The sequence below is a fragment of the Anguilla rostrata genome, chromosome 10, assembly GCF_018555375.3.
Source record: "Anguilla rostrata isolate EN2019 chromosome 10, ASM1855537v3, whole genome shotgun sequence".
Lineage (NCBI taxonomy): Eukaryota > Metazoa > Chordata > Actinopteri > Anguilliformes > Anguillidae > Anguilla > Anguilla rostrata.
This window is the reverse complement of record NC_057942.1, coordinates 44,368,377-44,389,974: the sequence shown is the minus strand read 5'-3', so window position 1 is coordinate 44,389,974 and position 21,598 is coordinate 44,368,377. Positions and strand designations below refer to the sequence as shown.

The following is a 21,598-nucleotide window of genomic DNA, read 5'->3' as shown; positions in this document are numbered from 1 at the left end:
AGCTCAGGTAAAAAAAAAAAAAAAAAAGTAAAGCCTTACGCTGTTCAAAATAACCAGGTACAGCCAACCGAAAGAACAAGAAGAGACCATATATTAGAGCATCCTAATATTATGATTTTCCATAGGAAAGGGCTTTTAAAGTCCACAAACTGGACACCGCACAGTCATACATACCAAAGGATAAACCCAAACATTGCTATTTTGTTAACGCTTAGAGCTCTGTAAACTCAGGCTCTAAGCGGTCTCCACAAGAAGCAAAATGAATGCTTTGTGACTGATTTCAACCATGCAGTTTTCAACCCCAGTGTTCCAAAATGCCTTTGAAAATCCAAGAACCAGACTTATCTTGAAGTAATTTTTTTGAAATTCTCCATCTCTCTCTCCATTCTCTGTCTCTCTCTCATATAGACACACACACACACACACACCTAAACCCTTATCCATATACAGGATAAGATCTAGTCAATCACTCGAGCAGTACTATGTCTGTGTTCTTTGGCGGATGTCTATACAAAGCTGGCACCAAGAGCTTTTTCCATCTCGAAAGCAGCTCTGCATCAGTGGCCATTTTATGGGCGAGACCCTCAAAGCGGCGAGGACAGGTGTGAGTGACAGCTCTCTGATAATGGCCACTTCCGTGCTGCAGCCCCGCACAGGAAGCAGTGAGGTGTGAGTGACAGCTTGCTGGTAACGCCCACTTCAGCGCAGTAAGCCGTGAGGAGGTCAAGGTTCACGGCAGACACCCTGCCATTCCAAAGCGCTGATTGACAGGAATGTTGGAATGCTGTGACTCCCCCAGCAGGGTAACTCATGTTGTAACTCAACAAGGCCTGGGATATATCAAACACAGAGAGAGAGACATCGTCCACAGCGTTGAATGTGACTAAACTCCCGAAATTAAGTATAGATTTTACACAATTTTCCCAGATACAGCTAAAAGAGAATTATTTGTGATTTCTTTTTCTTTCACTTTTTCACATTTCCTATGAAGAACGTTAAAAGGTCAGCCTATTAAATCAGTTCAATATACAGTAGATATGTACCGAGACTACAGTATGCCGCGGAATGTCTAGTTAGAAGGCTAATTTTCAAATAGGGTCTAGAATATTCCGTTTTCTCAATGTGAAAGTAAAAAAGCTTTGCTTGCAGAACACCAAAGAACTGCATAAGAACTTGAACTGAAATGATTACAAGCTTTTTACCAAAAACCATTTGGCAAAATATATAGTGAGGCTGTTTTGTTAACTGCTTAAATGAATTAGCATCACAGCATCTGAGTTCACTCACAATAGCAAATGTTCTCGCATGCTTTCATGTCCATAATTAGCATGTGCTTGTGACAGGCTACCCTGCTGCTTCCCGTAGGAGAGGCTAATTTAAATTCAGCCATGCTAGCGGTAGAGCCTGCTCTCAGGCCTCTCTCAATGGCTCACACACTGTTCCATTGGATATTATATGTGTCCTAGATAAAGGCAACATTTTGTAGAGATCTTTGTGAATGCAGTTACTGAATCTGTTTGATCTGTGCATCTAGATGCTGAAAGAGTACAATTAATTTCAAATTTAAAATATATTTAAGACTATAAAAACCTTGTGTGCTGTATTTAGGCTACTGTTCTGGAAAAAATATATAACTTATTTCAAAAACAAACAAGCTCTTAGGAGGTGTCTAAGTTGTGTCGTCCTGAACTGCTTTTCATTAAAAACACTGTTTTTAGAATTCAAAATCCTACGTTATATAAAAGTTTTAAAGCAATCTCCCAATGACTACAAAAATCTTTTCAATCAGAATCAGTAGATCAAAAACCACAAAATTAGTCTTGCTGAGCCAGAAAACTGCCTCTGATGGGTTTTGAAGAACAAGTAAAATGTTCACTTCCTGTTTTTGCTTACTGAATTCCAAAGCTCTTCCAAAATGATCTGGTCCACTTAACAGTAATGAAAGTTTACACCCTCTCGGGGAATGGGACTTCCCTGACGCAACGTCAGGCTGCATTACTGGCCTTCCCCGCTCCGGATGCCACAAACAATGCAGTGACCTTACATTTCTGAGGAAATTACAGATCAGAGATCTGCTTTGTGTTTCCTGCTCTCAATGTCAAAGTGAAAATGAAGAGAGCTTTATCTCCTTTTATTAAACACACTTTTCCCCCCCTTTCTCATGCACACACTATTAAAGAGCTACTGGAGCTTTAACATGTTATAGTCTGGCTACAGCAGAAGGAGCCTTTGACTAAGAGTGAGGTTAGGATGTGTGTATATAACACCACACCCTGATTTCCGTGACAACTGCAGATGAGATTCAGTTTCCATTCCTGGCGATGAGACATACTGTTACAATGCTCTCTACCACATGTAAAACTGAAAGCAAACTCACTCTCTGAGACTGGACTGGAAAGTACGGTGATGGACTGCCAAGAATCTAGCCAGCTGGGAGTGTTTCATGGGGTGAAGAATATTTTCCTGATAATTTCATGTGAAATTCCGGGAAAACAGATGTCAGGAGTTCTTTTAAAGGATCCTGGTAACAATAATATACAACGACTATGCAGGAATAGGCTGGAATATACTGATATTAAATATATTAGTATTAAAATCTCTTTCTTGTAGTTTTTAGTGATACATACAGTACCCCCCATAATGTTTGAGACTGACATATTTATTTTTTCCTGACTTGGCTCTGTACTCCACAATTTTATATTTGTAATCAAACAAGTCATATGTGGTTTATTAAAGGGTACTTTTGCACATTTTGGTTTCACCAAGTGGTAAAAATGGTTTCATAGGTTTCTTTTCTGATTAGTCAAGTGTGATCAATTGTCTCCTTATTGCAGGTATACTTGCAAGTGAGCTTTCAACATGTAGTCCTGATTTTCAGCCTTTGGCTTCTGTTGTTGCCTTTTGCCAACAAGAGGACCAGGGTTGTGCTAGTGAAGGTCAAGGGAGCCATTAGGAGATTGAGAAATAATAAATAAAAACAGAGATAGAGGCCAAACCTCAGGCTTGCCAAAATTAACAGTTTGGAACATCATTAAGAAGAAAGAGCAGTGGTGAGCTCAGTAATCACAGGGTCTGGTAGGCCAAGGAAGACCTCAATAGTTGATGACCAAATAATTTCACCATAATGAAAAAAACACAAACCATCTGTCCAGCAGGTCAGAAACACTCTTCAGGGTTAGGGTGGACAACAATATGCACATCCACATGTGAATTGTTTGATTACAAATTTCAAAATGTGGAGTACAGAGCAAAATAAAGAAAAAATGTCTCTTTTTCCCAAACATTACGGAGACCACTGCATATAATTTAAAATATTTTGGTATTCTTTCTGTATAAAGATCATACGACTACAAAAATCGGCGATTACTGCCGACGTCAAACACTGACACCAGTTCACACTGGAGAGAACATGTCCGAATCCAGCATTGTTTGGTTTCCTGTTCACCCACATTCCAAGCAGAAAGCACTGCAGCTGTTTTATGCACCGCATCACTAGCCACACAGCGCTACAGGACAGCTAGTGCCTATAGGAGTAGAGGGGTATATTCAGCACTGACAAAAAAATGTTACCGGTAATTATTCTGGGAGAAAATAATGTGGCAGTAACCGGAGTAACAGACTTTTACCTTAAACACTTGTGTAGCACCACTGAAGACTCAAACAGGCAATGACCCGACTGTGGCCTACCCAGTTTCTGTTACTTGCTGTCCTGTTCATGTTGTATGCATTTAATGCCATTTGCGAGAGTAAAATGTATTGTATGTTAACCCAGCAGTTGTGGCGTTCACTCACTCATAATCCCATGTCGGAGGATCCCAGTGATTTACCTCAGAGCGGGTAAGCGGGCTTCGGACGGCCGATTAATTCACTGTCCTGCAGCAAACTGCGCTGCACCATCCGGTAGGCAAAACAAAACTGTTACTGTTGAAAGACTGATGAAGAGCATGCGATAAACTGTCCAGCCGCTGCTACTGTCTGCCACCACTGGGTCCTACACAGCCTCTCAGTTTCAGGTACTGCAGTTGAGGCTCTGGTGTAACTTTTTTTCTTGTACTTCCTCTCCCTTTGTCTCTCTCTCCCTCCCTCTTCCTCCCTCTTCCTCTCTCCCCCGCCCTCTTCCTCTCTCTCCCTCCCTCTTCATTTCTCTCTCTCTCTCCCTCCCTCTCTGTCTCTCCCTCTCTTCCTCTCTTTCCTCTTTCTCTCTCGCTCCCTCTCTCTCTCTCTTGCTCCCTCCCTCTCGCTCCCTCTCTCTCTCTTGCTCCCTCCCTCTCGCTCCCTCTCTGTCTCTCTTTCTCCTCTCTCTCTCGCTCTTGCTCTCGCTCCCTCCCTCTCTGCTTGGGCTCCAGTTGAATAATGAATGGATGCTGGGGTCCTGCCGGTTTTCTCTCTCTTTCCGCGCAGCGGGGCGCAGATTGGAGCGGGGCCACACAAGGGGCCCCGCGCTGCAGCTCCGATTACTGTGGCCCTATTCAGCAGGGCACCCAGCTGCCCTCTTCCTGTCCTGTTCAGCAGGGCACCCAGCTGCCCTCTTCCTGTCTTTGTGCTAACGCCACCGCGGACGGAAGCCCAAAGCCGCTGGTCAAGGTGTCTTCAAGGATGCCAGTAAACATGCCCGGCAAGAACCATTACCTGCGAGGGGAACACAATCTGCGATGAGAGAGCCAGAGCGAAGGCATCTGGAGTATTTCTGGGTGATTTCCAGAGTGCAGCGCTCACACAAAGCCCATTCAGAACCACTCGGCCATTTTAAAGGTGAAACCTTTTTGCAGTACAGTGCAGATTAACATGGAAACCTTATGGATTGAAACTTAAAGGTGTGGCAGGAACATCTGGTTAGCATTATGTGTATTGTGGGGTGAGGATGGGTGTAGCAGGTGGGTGTGGCACGAGGGTGTCCTGCATGAGCTTACTCTTCTGTCCCTCTGCACCTTTTCTGTTCTGCTTTCTGAGTCCAGCACGCTGCGGAGGTTGCTCACTGTCATGTGATGAACAGAAAAGATTAATGCATATCATTTTCAATAACTTGGTGTAGATAGCAGCTAGACTCTTACAGAATGCTTTACTTATATGCCATTTTGAAAAGTTAATTTAGCCTACAAGAGAGAGTTCGAATATTTTAGCAATACGTATGATATTGCTTGTGTACTTAATTTGAATGCGCAGTTTATTTTGATGTAAATGAACTCTGGCTTTGATTACACTAAGATACTACATGGCTAATGTGGGGAATTATACATGGAAATGCTGAATAAACAGAAATGTATTCCTGATTTAATGTCACACCACACCAATCATGTAGCTGTTGACTGCAGCTGTTTTGATGGAGACAGAAGAACGAGTCTGGAAGTGACAGACAAAATGCTGAAACAGCAGGGGTTGGGTTAGCGGTACCAAAGACTTATGATAGATGGAGATTTTTTTCCTGAAAAGGAGGATAGGGTTGGCTTAGGAAGATGAAACCATTTTAGAAAGAACCATAGAACAAGCACAGTGGGAAAAAAATGAAGTTTATTCAAATCAGTGTAACATACAGAGGAGTTGCCATAGTTACAGCAGTTCATTTAATATCTTGGAGGGGGAACATGATCTGGAGATGGGAAGGATGCGTTTATTATGAAAACAGAGAAGAGGAGAAATGTGTAATTTAACTAACATATAAACAAACTAAGCTTCAGGCAAAGAAAATGCATAAGATCTCTATCAAAGAGCACAGTGGTGTCCTCGTAATTCTGTTCACTCAATCAGTTCACCTTCAACAGAAAAAAAGCATTCTACAGAAGCTGCATTCCCACACCTTGACACTAACGTTAATTTAGATAATCTGTTTAAAACTGTGCCACACGAAAATCAGTGGTGTGGCCATTGTTTAAGGGACAGGCTAGGCCAGCTTATTCCATCTCAAGTGTCTGACTGGTGTGACTTAGAGCAACATGAACTTTATTCACAAGTGAAGATATCAATGATTCACCAAGCAAAGACCAATTGAAATGCTGAAATTATATTCTTCTACATTGTTTTATTTACGTATAACCAAACGAGCCCTAATGTTCTGAACTAGGAAATGAAGAAATATTAATTAATGTTAAATTATTAATTTAACATTATCTGGAAGTCCCCCCCCCCCCCCAAATAACTATGTTACTTTAATGTTTAAACAATAATGGGGTTCGTTAAAACAAAAGGCTGAGACAAAGAAATAATGGAGTTAAAGGCTCTTTCTTTCTCCACATAAACATAGTTTAGTTATTATTATTATTATTATTTCCCCTTTCCACAAAAATAAAACGGGCTGTTAGGTTGACATTTTTGACAATTTTTTTGTTTAAACCTCAAGAGATGATTTCTATTCTTCACATTATCAACTGTACCTCTAGAACCATTATGTTTACAAGAACTAGTTATTATTAATTTTTAATGGGGGCCATCCCTTCTGAAAATTCCAGGTAAGACCAGCTGGGATTCTAAGGCAGTCTACCATGGTTTAAGCTGTGTTTTCAACACTTCTAGCTGGTCATAGCTGGTCTCAAACTGGTCAAAGCTGTTTGAGCTGGTATAATATGCTGGCAGTAAAACTGGGAGCTGACTATATATGCTGGTCAGCTGGTTGACCAGCTAAAATTGTTTTGACTGACTGTCTTAGGCTGGTTTACGCTGGACTTTTTTGTAGGGTTATAATTAGGCTGAAAAGTAAATAGCTAAAAATAGTAGATAAACATACATAAACAAAAATAACATATTTCAAACTCACAGAAGTCCATTCATATGGCTAGCTGTAGGTCATTACTTCCAGACCACTTGCATTCATGTTTGATTCAGATGGAATAAATTACTAATTATATCTAATAATGTCCAAAATATTTTTTTCCCCAAAGTAAAACTAAAATGACACAACATTACATTATTATAGTTTTATGTGCAACTGTGAAATTAAAATAATATTTTTACTTTATTAAATACTTAACATTATGTTTTTTAGTACAAATGACAATGGTCAACCTACTTTGTTTACCTTTTACTGTAAAATTTGTGCAAATACTGAGAAATGGAGGTAAATGGCCTAAAACAAGTTTAGATAAACAAACAGAAGCAGAAATTACCGACCTGAAGTTTATGCTTGGAAACAACATTTGGTATTGCAGAAACAGAATAACAAGCCACCCGTGGAGTAATTATCCTCATAAGCCACCTGTTGAGCGATTCTCCACAGTAATCGCAGAACCTGAATCATCTCAGAGAGATATATAATGCCAAACCATTCAATCCAGAAAGCATTAGCTATTATAACAAAAAAAACCCTGCTTTTTTCTCCCTGCTTCTAAAGAATTAGTAACAGATGTTAGATAACTTAGTATTGCTATACACAGTCATGATACCACTCATACATCTGCAGATTTCAATTTCATTAAAGGCTCCTCATTGGATGGCAATGCAGGATCCTAATAGCAGAGGATCGTAATGACACCTGAGATGCGTTTCAAATTTAAATTAAGCAATAAAAAAATATAGAAGATAAAAATGTGCTGCTAAAATACAATGGAAATGGATGCTTTGCAATTGGCTTTACAAATGTTTGGCTGATTTGTGCTTAGATATTACAATCTAGACTTTTAATTTCCATGGCAGCCAAATGAGAATTGAATGGAGGGTCTGAATTTGGATTCGACATCAAATAAAATAACAAAACTGACTTCTGTTAACAGTAACATGTTAACCCTAACATTTTTGTGTGCTTGAAATCTGGCCTTGGTAGCCCATTTCATAATTGGAGATATTGGTTATATATATTAATGCAAGTAAGCATTTGCTTGAAATCAATTTATGAAAAAACAATTTCAGAATATTTCAAATATTTTCATAGAAATTTTAATATGGCTTCACTTTACATAGAAATATACCGTGAATAATCAAAGACATAACACTAATTTGGGCATGGTTTTTTCCCCCATATTCGTTTCCCAGACAAAGTGGCCAATTAAATGCAACAACTGCTAATATGACTGTGACCGCTATAGATTTAGCAAGCAGCTTTTTTATAAATAGTCTCCAATGTGCTGTTTCCAATGATGAGAAGCACTGAGTTAACTTCACATGTAAACTAAGACTCGATTGTCACAGTACAGCTTGTGCCTGTTGAACCCACACCACCCAAAGTATTTTGGGAGACCTGCCCTACAGCCCTGTTATAAAGTCCAATAGGTAGTTAAACACTTCATAAAGAGAATGATCAAAAGTATGGTCTGTGTATTTCAGAAAAAAAAACTGCAGTCCAAAGAAAAATGGAACATACTTTTATAAAGACGGTTAATTAAGTCAACTATCTGCTTCAGCCCATTGCAGGTAAATTAGGCCCCAGAAATCTTCGGGATTACAAACACATTTACAAAAATATCCCAAGAAACTTGGGAGCCTTTTTAAGAAAAACACTTACAATGTCTCGTCAAGCTATGCCAAATTTGAGGAAGTCCATTTGATAGATTTAAATTAAAAACACATTAAAATAAATAAAAGAGAATACTTTAATATAATATTAGCTTCTACTACTCACACTTTAGAATAAATAGGCTCAAAATCAAGGTACTGAAAAGGTTCTTCATAAATGCTGAAATGTTTCAAGGTTATCTCTTATTGTACACCGCTATCTTTCATTTTTTAGGGTTCCTCCCAGCCAAAAAGGAGGGAATTTTCACTTCGACTTGAAAATGTGAAATGTACCCTCTTCCTGCTCAACTGCAAGTTAATTTTGCTTCTTTAAGGCAACTGGGAAACTATGGCGTCTGAAAGGCAGTAAAAATGCTAGTAAAGTTTTCAGTGTGTGAAGTACCAAACAATGGTTACAGTGCATTTTCAGGAAACACCTAATTTACATGCACCTGTGAGAATGTGTTTTTCACCACCACAAAAATCCAAGAATCATGGAAGTTATTTATCTCATAAATACATTTTATGTTTTAATTGTCCTGAAGCCTTGTATCTTGCCAAAAAAAACTAGACTTTTTATTTTTGGTTGACAGGTAAATCACTGGACTTTTTAAGCAGGTCAATGGCTCCCTCCTTAAAAATAAAAATATTTGTATATATTCAAACAGCCTTTGGCTGAACAAATGCCTTTCTGTATATCTGATTCTCATTCTATCGCCGGGCACAGGCCCCTGCCCGTCTCCTGTCGTCACGTGGTTGTGGTTGCTGGCGAGCCGCTGAAAAGTAGCGGCTGGTTTTTAAAAACAGACATCAAAGAGTGAGCTTTCCAAGCGGAGAAGTGAAGGTTCTGTCTGCAGTGAGATGGTGCCTTTTTGAGCAGGCCTTCTGCAATGGCGGCTCTGATGTGGTCACATGACAGTACAGCACCGGCACCGCTTCTTCCTCTGAATAACCGGGGGCGGCAGCTCCGCGACCAAGCTCTCCTCCTTCTCCTCGGACGGCAGTTCGGAGGACACGGACTGGGGCCGGCCGGCGACCAGGTCTGCCGCGTTGCCGTCGGTGACGGACACGTCGGTGACGGTCTTCTCCCGCAAGGAGCGGTCGTCGTCCTCGTCGATCAGAAACACGTCCCCCTGGGCGGTGCCGTCGAACTCCAGGACTGCCGGCGTCCCATCCCCCACGTACACCACGGTGACCGCCATCCCCGCCGGGGCGGGGGGGGACTGTGCTGCCTCGCCCCCGTGCCCGGTTCCTGGGGGGGCAGGCGCCCTCTTTCCCCGTGGACCCAGCACGGCGTCCCGGTGAGCTTCAGCGGGGGCAGTCTGCTCCCCGGTGCCTGCCTGGGCCCTGCCCGCAGCTGCTGGGCGTGTGCTTGTGACTGTCACGCTGGCCCGGTCCCCGAAGGTCTGGCCCACCCGCTGCATCAGCTCCTCCGTCTCCGCGGAGCTCCAGGGGTGGACGCCGTTCTCCAGGGTGGTGGAGCCTCCGGACCGCACCTCGTACACCACCCTCTGGCCATCATCGTACAGCTTCACACCCCGCTGGCTGAGCTCCTCTGGGTTTGCGGCCGAGACGGAGAGTATCGCGGTGTCCGCCATTTTTCTGTCTTTCCCCACACTGATATCCATGGTTTAGGCTGCTTCAGGAAGCAGGGAGACAGAAAAGTCAAATCTTTTTTCAAATTCAAATCTGAGAACTAACTGCAGAAGTTAAAAAATTAAAAAGCCCTCTAACTTTCTAAATATCAACCACTGATTAACAGATTCATACTGATATAACATATTTTAATGCAACTCAGTTACAAAATTCAAAGATTTTGGTCCATTCTTTTTAAAGGCCTCTTAGCTTCCTGTTTTTAAAGGTGGGGAGGTGACCATTTTTTCTAGAGACCCATTTCTATTCTTCTCCGTTTATCTAAATTCAGGGAAAACCTCATTGGTCCCTAATTGTATTTCTAAATCTGTTTATAAAAACAGATCTGGTATTTTTGTAGATTTAGCCAAGGTATTTAACATGGTGGACCAACTGATTCTTTCATCCAAACTACATATCATCAGACTAACAGATGAGTCCTTTTTGGTTTTTCAATTATCTAAGAGTTCAATATGCTAAATAAGTAAAGAGAGTGCCCCAAGGTTCCATATTAGGTCCCACACTCTTCTTAATTTTTTATCATTACTTTGGCCTTTGCAGTGATCACACACCGAGAACGTGAGGACTGATTAATAACTGACCATCTTGCAATGGTTAATAAAATATTTAAAAATGGTGATATATGATTAAAAACAAAACAAAGGTTGTCACAAACATAGACACTATTCTTCTGCAGTGATCCAGTAAAAATACAATAATGTTCAAATTCATGTTATTATTAATAAATTTATATTTGAGTTGTACAACAATAATAAACCAAATAAAAGGGATCAGAGGTCTAAATCCAGAGAATTTCACCATACTACAACGATTGAACTGCATAACTCCATACACTTATGCAGATTGTTGCTGGTCGCTACTTCACCAAATGTTAGAATTCTAAAGTACAGTGATAGTGGTGTAGTGTATTAGTACTGTATTAATGATCTTGTTACTCATTGCAGAGTGCAGGTTCAACCCTTGAACCAGGCAATGAATCCCCGCTGCTTACTATCAGACATTCTCGAAAACAAATTAATAGTAATAAGATCATATTTAGTGGAATTAATTTCAATAGACTCCAGGACTCCCTGTAATGAGTCGTCTAACACTGCTGCATGTTACAACACTGCCACCTGTTGGTAGCTATTCATAATCCAATCTACCCTCCTGTAGTTTCTCGTCATAAATATGACATCTGCCAGGTGACACATTGCACATTCAGATCTGTCTTGACTCATGGGGACAGTTATACACCACATGCTCCCAGTCATTCACGTGTTTTTAACAATAAGATTTATAGGAACAAAAAAGGGGATATTGCTATTGAAAGCTCTACACAGACCCTCGCACAGACACACACTATTTAATACAGCTTACAAAATAAAACATTGAAAACCTGCTGTCAATTTAAAGAGAGCAAGTGAATGTGAAAATTCCACAAATTCTTATGGATGTATTGACATATACACAGCCATGCATTGCATTAAGCATTTGACATGAGACAAGCACATGGTGAGAGAGGGGAAAGCTACACGAGGAAATTTCAAGCTAAACACGAGAAAAGAATATGAATGCAAACTATTCTTACTGATCCCACAAACTATTAAGCAGAGCTCAAAGCCAGCCTGAGTGAGTGTACATTACAGAGACATTATAGAAACCAAAGACGCTGGTTGTATTCGCAAAGAGGAAATGAGCAGCCCTGTAGTGGCTTCCTCAGTAACACCCTTGGACCAGCTCCAATCTGGCAACCACTCCCCACCCCAAACACGTACCGGTGCTCCTCAGGAGTCTTGTGTCCCAGAAGCCTTGGCGGCAGGCGGGCAGGCGGAGAGCAGCTCTACAGGTCGGGGTTCAGGGAGACCACGCGTTTCACCACATCTGTCGGGCGGAGAACAGGAGGGGAAGTACAGCCAGACCGCCAGGCCCCCCAACCCCCCTGTGGCCCCCTCCCCCCAAACTCTACCCCTCTGTCCTCCCCGCCCCCTCCCCCACCAGGCAGTGCTTAGGCAGCAGAACCAGTGAGAGTGTATTAGAGGGAACAATGAACCCCCGGTCAGGGGGATTCCCTCTGAATAGTGGGATCAGCCTGTAAACAAAGTGCAGAGTCATTGGCTTGTGGGTGAAGTTCAGTAATCCAGCCGAGGCGAGAGGGAAACGGGCCAAGAGGCCGCTGTGCAGCTGGAGACGGTAAGCAGTGAGATTACGCACCTGCTCACCTGTATGTCCGTGCAGCATGCGTGCACGTGTCTATTCATGCACGTCTGTGTTTTTGCATACATGTTCATCTGCGTTTCTGCATGCACGTCTGCGTTTCTGCATGCACGTCTGCGTTTCTGCATGCATGTCTGTGTTTCTGCATGCACGCAAAACACATGCCTATGGCTGTGTGTGCATGGAAATGTATGCGCGTGCACTCGAGATAAGAGTGCACTCTAAACTGTTAAAGTCAAACGGGAGATAAGAGTTGATGCTAACAGTCTGTTAACTTGCCAATACACTGACGTAGAGAAAAACACAGCACTAATCACAATCTGCAATCATTTGGAATAATTATTAAAAATGTTATACACACACATGTTGTATTAACATAAGTCTGTGTGTGTGTGCACATATTACATAATGGTTTATAATATAAGACAAAACCTTTCTGTTGTCAGCAGGCCCCTTCTGACCGCAGTAGAACATAAAGACGTATGTTTATGATGTTATTGTTTATATGACATCAGAATTTGAATGTTGGTAACACAAGTCTGAAAGCTCACATTATGCATAAACCATTCATTTATATTACTGCTCAACCTGTGACATCATATCTGCACTTGTCTGCACTGACATGGTCCCCAGCACATACCTCTGTCCGGTCTCAGGATACTCTGCAAAGGAAGAAAGTTGTAAATGGTCAAACGCTGGCAGGGGTTAGCAGGGAGGATGACGTGTAGATCTGAAAACCTACTGCCGGCGCACGAGGGGGAAAAACCCAAGAAGAGTGAACGAATAACTCCGGCACACTGCCTCTGAAATGGTCACAGACCGCGTGGGGCTTATAACCTAAACGCCAGCCATTCTTCTGTAAAATAAAAGAGCGGTCAGTCATGTGACGGGTGGTGTGTGAGACACGTTCGTTCAGCCAGCAAGCGGGAATGAAAGCAAAAGTTTTACTGGAAGTTAAAAATTGCCACTTACAATAATTTAATTCCATTCTGCTAAGTAAAAATAAATAAATATTGTTTACACTGACTATAAACTTATAGATACTGACAACACCTCTAATCCTGACCCTATAGCTCCCCAAAAATTAAGTTATCATGTTTTTCCAAGCTTAAATATCCCCTTAATATAACAAATGAATGCTCTTATTCTCAAATTATATAAACATACATAGAAGAATATATAAACATATATAGTATAATATTGTATAATACAGTAGTACCACAGTATGACCAGAGTTTTACATGCATCTGAATAGGGGGCGACATAGCTCAGGAGGTAAGAGTAGTTGTCTGGCAGTCGGAGGATTGCTGGTTCAATCCCCTGCCCTGAGCATGTCGAAATGGCCCTGAACAAGACACCGAACCCCTAATTGCTCTGGTGAATTAGAGGCATCAACTGTAAAGCGCCTTGGATAAAAGCGCCATATAAATGCAGTCTATTTACCATTTGAATAATTTTACTATATAACTCAAAAGCATGTAATGCTTTGAGCAGTAGGTGGCAGCACAGAGTTATTAATTATTTTTCTTGGCTCTGTTTAATTGGCTGTAGCATTGGCCAATGGGAGGGAGGGTCTCAAATGGCAGGGTTTCCCTTTGGGTTTTCCTTTCTGTCCAATAGCCACTCTGTGATCTGCCTTCACCAGCTGTGTGAGATGCACAGTCCCCTGTGCACAGGTTAGCTGTGTGAGATGCACATGCCCCTGATGCACAGGTCAGCTGTGTGAGATGCACAGTCCCCTGTGCACAGGTCAGCTGTGTGAGATGCACAGTCATCTGGGGCTGCACAGGTCAGCTGTGTGAGATGCACATTCCCCTGTGCTGTGAGGAAGCACTGCTTTTAAATCATAATAAGCTTGGGGTCAATGAAAAAAAACCTTTTTATAGTTAATTCGTTCACACTGTCTACAGGACCCTGTCTTTCTATGCCCTCTGAGGACCTCTTCATTAGATATCTGTGAGCCTTCATTTCCCCACTGGACGATATTCCCTCCAATCTACAGAAACAGCAGAGTCGTGAATTGTTTACACATGACCTGCAGAAAAAGCTGTTTCCCATTAAACTACGGGGGGAGGGCAATGTATGTGCGCATTTCTCCACTCAACTACTGCTCCTGGACACCAAGTTGCCAAGCACAGAATTATGCATTTTATAGAGGAGTCATAAAAAATTTAAATTATGAGACTGTGTTGCTTCTATTCTGTATCCCTATCCTGATTAAATGGCATACTGAAAAGCCAACTAAAAATAATTAGTTGTGTGATGGTTAGCGTTACTCCATACCTAATAAATCTGGAGTGAATGCTGTTTGCATATCTATTTCTTGCAAATATGTGGACACTTGATAAGAAGTATTAATAAACAGCACAGATTAGACTGCACTGGTAAACACGCGATAAACATTCCTGTCACTGGATACCTAGGCAACGACTGAAGGTCATTGAACGTAATACACAGTGTGATGTCACATCACACGACCAGTCACAACAAAAACAAGAGTAAAACATCTCGAGATATGTTATACATTTGTGGAGTTTTTAAGAAAATAGTGTTATTTATTCTCACTCACGTGATTTTATTTTAAAATAAAGGACTGAAATCTCTCGCACTTAAGTTCACAGTTAAGGATAAAGGGGTAGTGCTGTGGTTAGAAGGTACACTGCAGTATGTGTGCACCCACACTGGCCCTTTCTGGATAAGACTGGGGACCCCAGCTCTAAAACATGAAAAGCACCTAATTAAGAAAAATTAACAGCTTGCACAGTGGTCCCCTCAGGACTGAGTTTGAGATCCACTGGCATATAGAGTGAGGCCTAAACAGAGGTAAATGCTAAATAGATAATAGATAATAAATCACTTGTTTACCTCCACGTGGCTGCGATGGGGGAAACAGAAGACTGAGTGCCTTCTGGCCCCTCCCACCATGCTCCAAGCCCCGCCCAGGACAGCTGCTTTTAAAATTAGCTGCTGCACTTGTGCCCTCGCTGCGCCAAGACAGCAAGATAAATAGGAGGTGTGGAGGAAAGGAATGAGAGCCATCTTCACAAACAGATCAGAAAGCCACCAGAAGGGTTCGCATGTCTCCAAGGATTCTGGACCCCAGAGCGATTAATCAGTTGGCATCGTTCGCACCATCTCTGAAATAGCCGTGGATTAACTGCCTGGTCTGAGAATACATGTAAAATGCTGTTATGTAGCAGATGTCTGATAGCGTATCGTACACAGCCAGAGAGGGAGCAACACATTATAATCTGTAAAAAAAATTATCACTTTACAGCGATAAGCAAGCACTGCCGTAGAATACTGAATTACAGATTTTTCCTGTATGGAGTCTTTGTTCCTCCATAAATAATCTCTTAAAATCCTACAGTCTGAGCTTGTGGACTACGCACTTCAATTGAAACTTCCAGTTTTCAATCTGTATTGAAACTGGAGTGCGGTGACCTTTGCAGAAACAGCAATTTTGCGGTCAGTCAGCCAGGTCTTGGTTTATTTAGAAGCACACTTGGGACCATTGGTCTGCAAAAAGATCCTTTTGTGGCCAAGTTTGTGGTTCCTGCAGAGGGAATACCATGTTTTGTTTTTTTTTGGGCAAAAATCTCTTGTTTCTTGCTGGAGCTAATATTTCCATTGACTTTAACCAGAGGTCCAGGACAAATAGATGCAAAACAACACAACAACACAAAAAATCCACCACCATATTTCACCTTGACCGTAACGCCCATTTCAACGTTACGCTCAAGTTTTATTGTTCTGATGCCACACCTGACCACAGCATCCAGCTCCAGCTGGGATTACATACATATATATTTATTCTTCTAAGTTATGTTCTAAGATAAAATACTGATCATGACCTAACTTCTATAAAGTACCAAGTCAAGAGTTTTTTTTTTTTAGGTTAAAAATGCCGCAAGACAAAATAAACAGATCTGCAGTGACCTGTGTCCAAATCATAACCCTGTCAGTTTACACATTCATCCTCATTCAATTCTATATTATTATGTCTCAATTCAGAGCTGATAAAGCTCACTGTGGGTGCCATAATGGCAGACCTATGATTTGGATTTGCCTCATTGATATGATTTAACCCCTCAGATTTAGCATCCTTGACCCTGAATATTTTCCAGACGTAAAATCTAATTTTCTTGGTTCAGTCAATGTTATGCCACCTGAGGCTTCAGAAGAATAAATCCGTTAAACATAATGGTTTCCAAATATGTTTCAGGTGGCATGTAATATTAAGCTTCTGAGCCACAGGATTGTCAGCTGAATTTACTGATGGCTACCCACCAAAAGAAACGAAAACAACACTGCTTATTATGCAGGTTTTGAGATCTGACATGGCTGTTAAGCATAAAAATGAAGCGATTAAAAATTAAAATAAAAAACAGAAAACTGCATTGCTTGTATCTATGAGGAACCACAGCAGCATAGCAGGGGTGGGCCTACATTAAAAAACAGATAAACAGAAACAATGCTCAGCAGCAGCCTCGCTAGAAGCCCTGTGCAATTACCCCACAGGGAATCCCAAAACAGTAGCGTGCGCTAAAAACACTCCTTCACCGGCCAGGGAATCAAACCATTCAGCCATCAGCAGAACATCGCCGGTGCTTTTTATTACTGGAGATCCCGCCGATCGACAGCGCACGTCCCCGTCCTCATCGCAGACCCATTACCGGGAGTGCATCGCGCGGTATTAAAAGGACAATCTACGCGCGCGGATGCCTCGCGAGATAGAATCAGGGTTTCATAAATTAGAGATAATCGCGCGTGTCCGCAGAAAGAGACTGGGTATCGGGCGCATTTCCCACATTTTGTGTCTCGCCTCTCGGGAAGATGCAGGAGCTTTGAATAATTCAGAATAACGACTTTATGGAGTAACGCTGTGAAGTATGCTCTGAAGCATGGGGAGAAATATTCCAATACATCACAATACATAGACTTCGGCAATTCCGGGTTTTGACTTGAGTTTCAAAGCTTTAGAGGTGGGTGCAAAGAGGAGTACTGAGTTACTGTCACGTTGTTGTTTATAAGACCACGTGCAACTAAGCACACAATGAGCATGGTGGGTATGTAATGCCTTTCCAGGGAATTACTTGAAGCTCAACACAAAAAAGTAGATTAAGCTTGACTTGGCAACTTTGTACTGGAATAGGTAGGAAGATGGACCTCACTTACATTGCCAATAAATCCTCACATTACCCCTCTTTGTCTAGAGTCTTATCGTTTGTGTATTTAACAAATACACCAGCTTTTTCATTTAAACATTTTCATTGATTACTAGGCTATGTTAAACACAAACTATTGGTACAAGTACAGGTTGCTTTGGAGTTACCTGAAGTGTTTTATAGCTTTAGGCCATAAACACCAAAAGCCCTTTGCCTGCACCTGTAAAGCCAGCATGTCATCATAAGCTTCTCTGCCTAACTAAAATACCTTACAATGCCACCCAAAACTGTCTGAGCCAATCATAAACATCCACTAAAACCGAAATAACAGTTTTTCAAAATCCATCAAGTGAACTTAAAAAACAAGGAGTAAATCTTTCCCCTGACAAATCCAGTGAACCTACCCCCCCCCCCCCCAAAAAAAAAACAGGTATACCACATTTTTCTACAAATACATTCATGATTAATTAAAAGACCCTGTAAAAACACATTTCATAGAACACACTGTACTATGTTGAAGCTGAGGGAATAATTGCTTAATTAATTTCAGAGCCACAACGAGGGACTCAAATTCGCAATTGAGCGCAAATTCAAATATTTTTCAGCATTCGCAACAATTGCTTTCCTTCATCCAAGGTTACATTAATGGTCATAAATTTCTCTCTTATATATATATATAGACAGAGAGAGAGAGAGAGCTTGTATATATTATGACATGATGTACTGACTGCTTACAGTATGACATGCTGAGCTATGAATTCTTGGTTTTAAATAGTAGAGGTTGTGCCTCTGACATTATGCCTGTGGATACAACTACTTGTCCGAGAGTATTATGAAAATGATTCGATTTTCTTTCTTCTATCTTCTCGCTTAAAATATCAACAGCAAATACACGGCTAGTACATTCCTGTATAAAGCACAGTTAGCCTTAAAAACAGGGACAATTAAATGTTCTCATTGCTTTGGCAAAATCAAATCTCCTTTCTGTGGTGCCAGTACAGGCAAGCCTGAATGTCCTTTGGTTGTGCTTCACTGTTTTAATATTAATTTAAAACCCCTCAGAGGTTCTGAGTTCTCACAGTTTTAATATTGATTGGCTTCCTCCAACAGGTATTAGAGTGTCAATAAACCAAATACCACTTTAAAAAACTGGTATTAAAATGTTGGACTACCTTATCAGAAAAGCTATACAAAATGATAATTTCACCGCTATGAAAACATTTGCCTTTAAACAGCGTCTTGACCTTTTTAAAGCATCTTTGAACTGCAATAGTGGAGTGAAACCAAGTGCTTGTGGCTTCACCCGTCTGTGCAGACTAGTGTATGCTAATGGATTTGGCCGAGTATAAAACCGAGATCATGCAACATATCATCCATTATATAGCTTCACACAGTTATTCATCTTTCATATACTGACACATCACCCGAGCTCAAGCAAAAGTGACATCCGTCCCAAGTATTACGCCATCCAGACATTTTGTCAACCGGTCTTAACATCAGTCAAAATGAAAACAATTGCACAATCCAGCGGCTTAATGAGGATAAAGTTGTCGAGTGTGTGTGTGTGTGGGAGAGTGTGTACGCGCGCGCGCGCGATTGAGAGAGAAAGCGAGCGGGAGAAAGAGACATGAATTACCACTCGGAGCCGCTCCTTCCGAACAGCGAGCGCGGCCGTGCGGGAGAGACGAGGGACTCGCGGGAACACGGTGAGTCACTGCAAGGGGAGAGGGGCGGTAGCCCTGGCGCGTGCTGATCGGCGGCGTCGAGTGTGGGAGGGTTGAGTCGGAATGCTGGTCCGGCGCGGCTGTAATCCAGTCTCTGCGCGGCATCGCATGCTGGGGGACATTGCTTCACATTCACTGGCCGTCTGCCCTTCTCTCCGCCCGCATTCTTTCTCCGGCACTCAATCTCTCCCTCGCGCCGGGCAGGGAGCAGCAGCTGAGCTCAGCTGAGAGACAGCAACCTGGCATGAATAATTCTTGTCGTTAATGTCACGCTAGGCTGCTCTGGTGCAAGCTCTTGCAGGAAGTGAGTCTGGGATTTGCAGTATTTTTAAGAGGCCTTGATTCTGCAGGTTTATGGGACTGAAACAGAGCCCTCAAAAACCTGAGGAGGGATAAAGCAAGAAAAATGTCAATGGGTATACTCCATTGTATTAATGAATATACCAACTGAGAAATATTTAAATGACATTGATATTAATGTTTATCTCCGTCAAGATTTTACTGAAACATTTTAGATTACTTGCCTTATACAAACACACATACACTTAAATTATATAAAAGTTTCACCTTGGTTTGTTCATGCAAAGCAATGTATGTCACAGCACACCACTGACCTGCCATGGGTGATGTGTCAGATCACGCCCAAGATGTAAAAATGAAAGCTCAGAGTATAATGCTATAGATAAGCTGGTCTGTGTGGAAACGACTGCCCTGCCCGGTGGAGCTGGACCCATCTCTACTGTGCATTTCCCCCTGGACTGTTCATTAGGTCATAGACTTTTAATCCATAAAATCTGAAATGTGTTATAATATGTAATTATACGAAAGGCAACGGAAGGGGAGGTGTTTTTATTTAGGAAATCTGAATGCCATTGCATCCTGTAAGCATCATTCTGTGACTGCTGCGCTTTTCTTTCTCTGTTGCATGTAGAATGTGCGCAGAGGCGTACTCACAAGCGCTCACTTTTACCTTCTGTGACGGGGAACGTTGTATGAATAATACACAGGAAAATGCTCTCGCAAACATGCAGGCTTGAAAAGGCTGAAATATTTAGCAGTTCCTCCATTCCCAGTAGAGCCACTACGGGCGCCACTGTGGCCATTTCCAGTGGCTGTGTTGGGCTCCTGTAGCTGTTTCCAGTGGCTGTGTTGGGCTTCTGTGGCCTCAGGACAGCACGGGAGGGGAAACACAGATGTTTACTCCCAGACCGGACGTCTCTGTGCAGATGCTCCTTCACCCTTCAGTCATTTGCAGCTTTAAAAACTCCCATTTCAAATGAAAACAGCCATTTCCTCCTTCCACTGAAACTGATCCAAAAGTGATTTCAGTATTGCTTACTGGAGGGAAGCCGGGCAAAGTGCTTGCAGTGGAGTGTCTTCCCCGTTTTGACAAAGACAGTATGCTAAGATCAGCCGTCTCTTCCTCTTTTAAGATTCAGATGGGGGAAAATCCTTCACTCTGGGTCTGAAAAGAAGCTCGCTATACACCTTGAAGAACTGAGTAGGCAAGTGCAATAATCAAACGTGCACTGCATTTGCTGATTTTGGTATCCTCCAAGAATAATGCTAATGATGTGTGAATCTCGTGTGAATAACGCATTCGGTCATGTAAAACCTGGACTTTTTATGATCAATTCAATGCAGCTGCAATACAGTATCAGTGAACTTCTGATGGCCAATGTTTTGGCCCTAAGGCTGAATTAAATTGAAACATAAAAAAATATCGAACAAACAAATGGGTTTATGTTTTGTATTTTCCCTGAAGCAAAATGAAATTAAATGAAATAAGCAAATAACTGTATATTCATGATCAGTTGTGCATATGGAATAAAGCTATTAATATTCAATTATATTTACCATTATACATTTCTGGAAACCAGCAACACATACTGTGACTTAACACTATTTGAACAGCAGAGGGCAGTATGTCTACTATAAAAGAAGGTTATGGTTTGAAGGATCAAGGAAAACGTTTTTCACATTTGAGGCAGCCTGTAACAGTACGTTCAACAATGTCTATATAAATACAGAATAAATTAAATCTAGACACCACAAAATATGCAGACAACTGTCATCCGTCAGCACAAATATATGTAGATATTATTACAATATTAAAAAATATTACAATACTAAAAGAAGTATGATGCCATAAACCCTGTCCAGGGATAGGCCTACAGACTAAGTGCATCCACGTCAGCGTATAAACAGAGTGTGCGCTTGCACAAGTAAATACACACCCACACACTCTCAAGTCATTCACCGATAGTATACATAAAGCATAAACACACGCCAAGCCAGCTCATGAAAAGCACTGAAGTCTGATTCGGCAGTTAACTTGTATTACAGGCATCAAGCGTGCTGACTCAATTTATACCTTATAAAATTGACATCACTGACAGGAGAGAGATACTGCACACATGAAGTCAGGTGACTGGGGAG

At 41.6% G+C, this 21,598-nt stretch overlaps 1 protein-coding gene across 1 annotated transcript in view; it reads right to left on the bottom strand.

The window, feature by feature from the left end:
* The window catches only part of si:ch211-12e13.12 (A-kinase anchor protein 2), a 30,672-nt gene extending 11,308 nt beyond the window's left edge, over window positions 1–19,364 (bottom strand). The window contains exons 1-4 of the mRNA XM_064353232.1: window positions 19,072–19,364; window positions 12,908–12,929; window positions 11,829–11,934; window positions 9,331–10,054 (exon numbers count right to left, since the gene is read on the bottom strand). Coding sequence (XP_064209302.1) covers window positions 9,331–10,046 — 716 coding nt within the window. The 5' untranslated portion in view covers window positions 10,047–10,054; window positions 11,829–11,934; window positions 12,908–12,929; window positions 19,072–19,364. The remainder of the gene's footprint in view (window positions 1–9,330; window positions 10,055–11,828; window positions 11,935–12,907; window positions 12,930–19,071) is intronic.
* Between the last annotated feature and the right edge of the window lie 2,234 nt (window positions 19,365–21,598).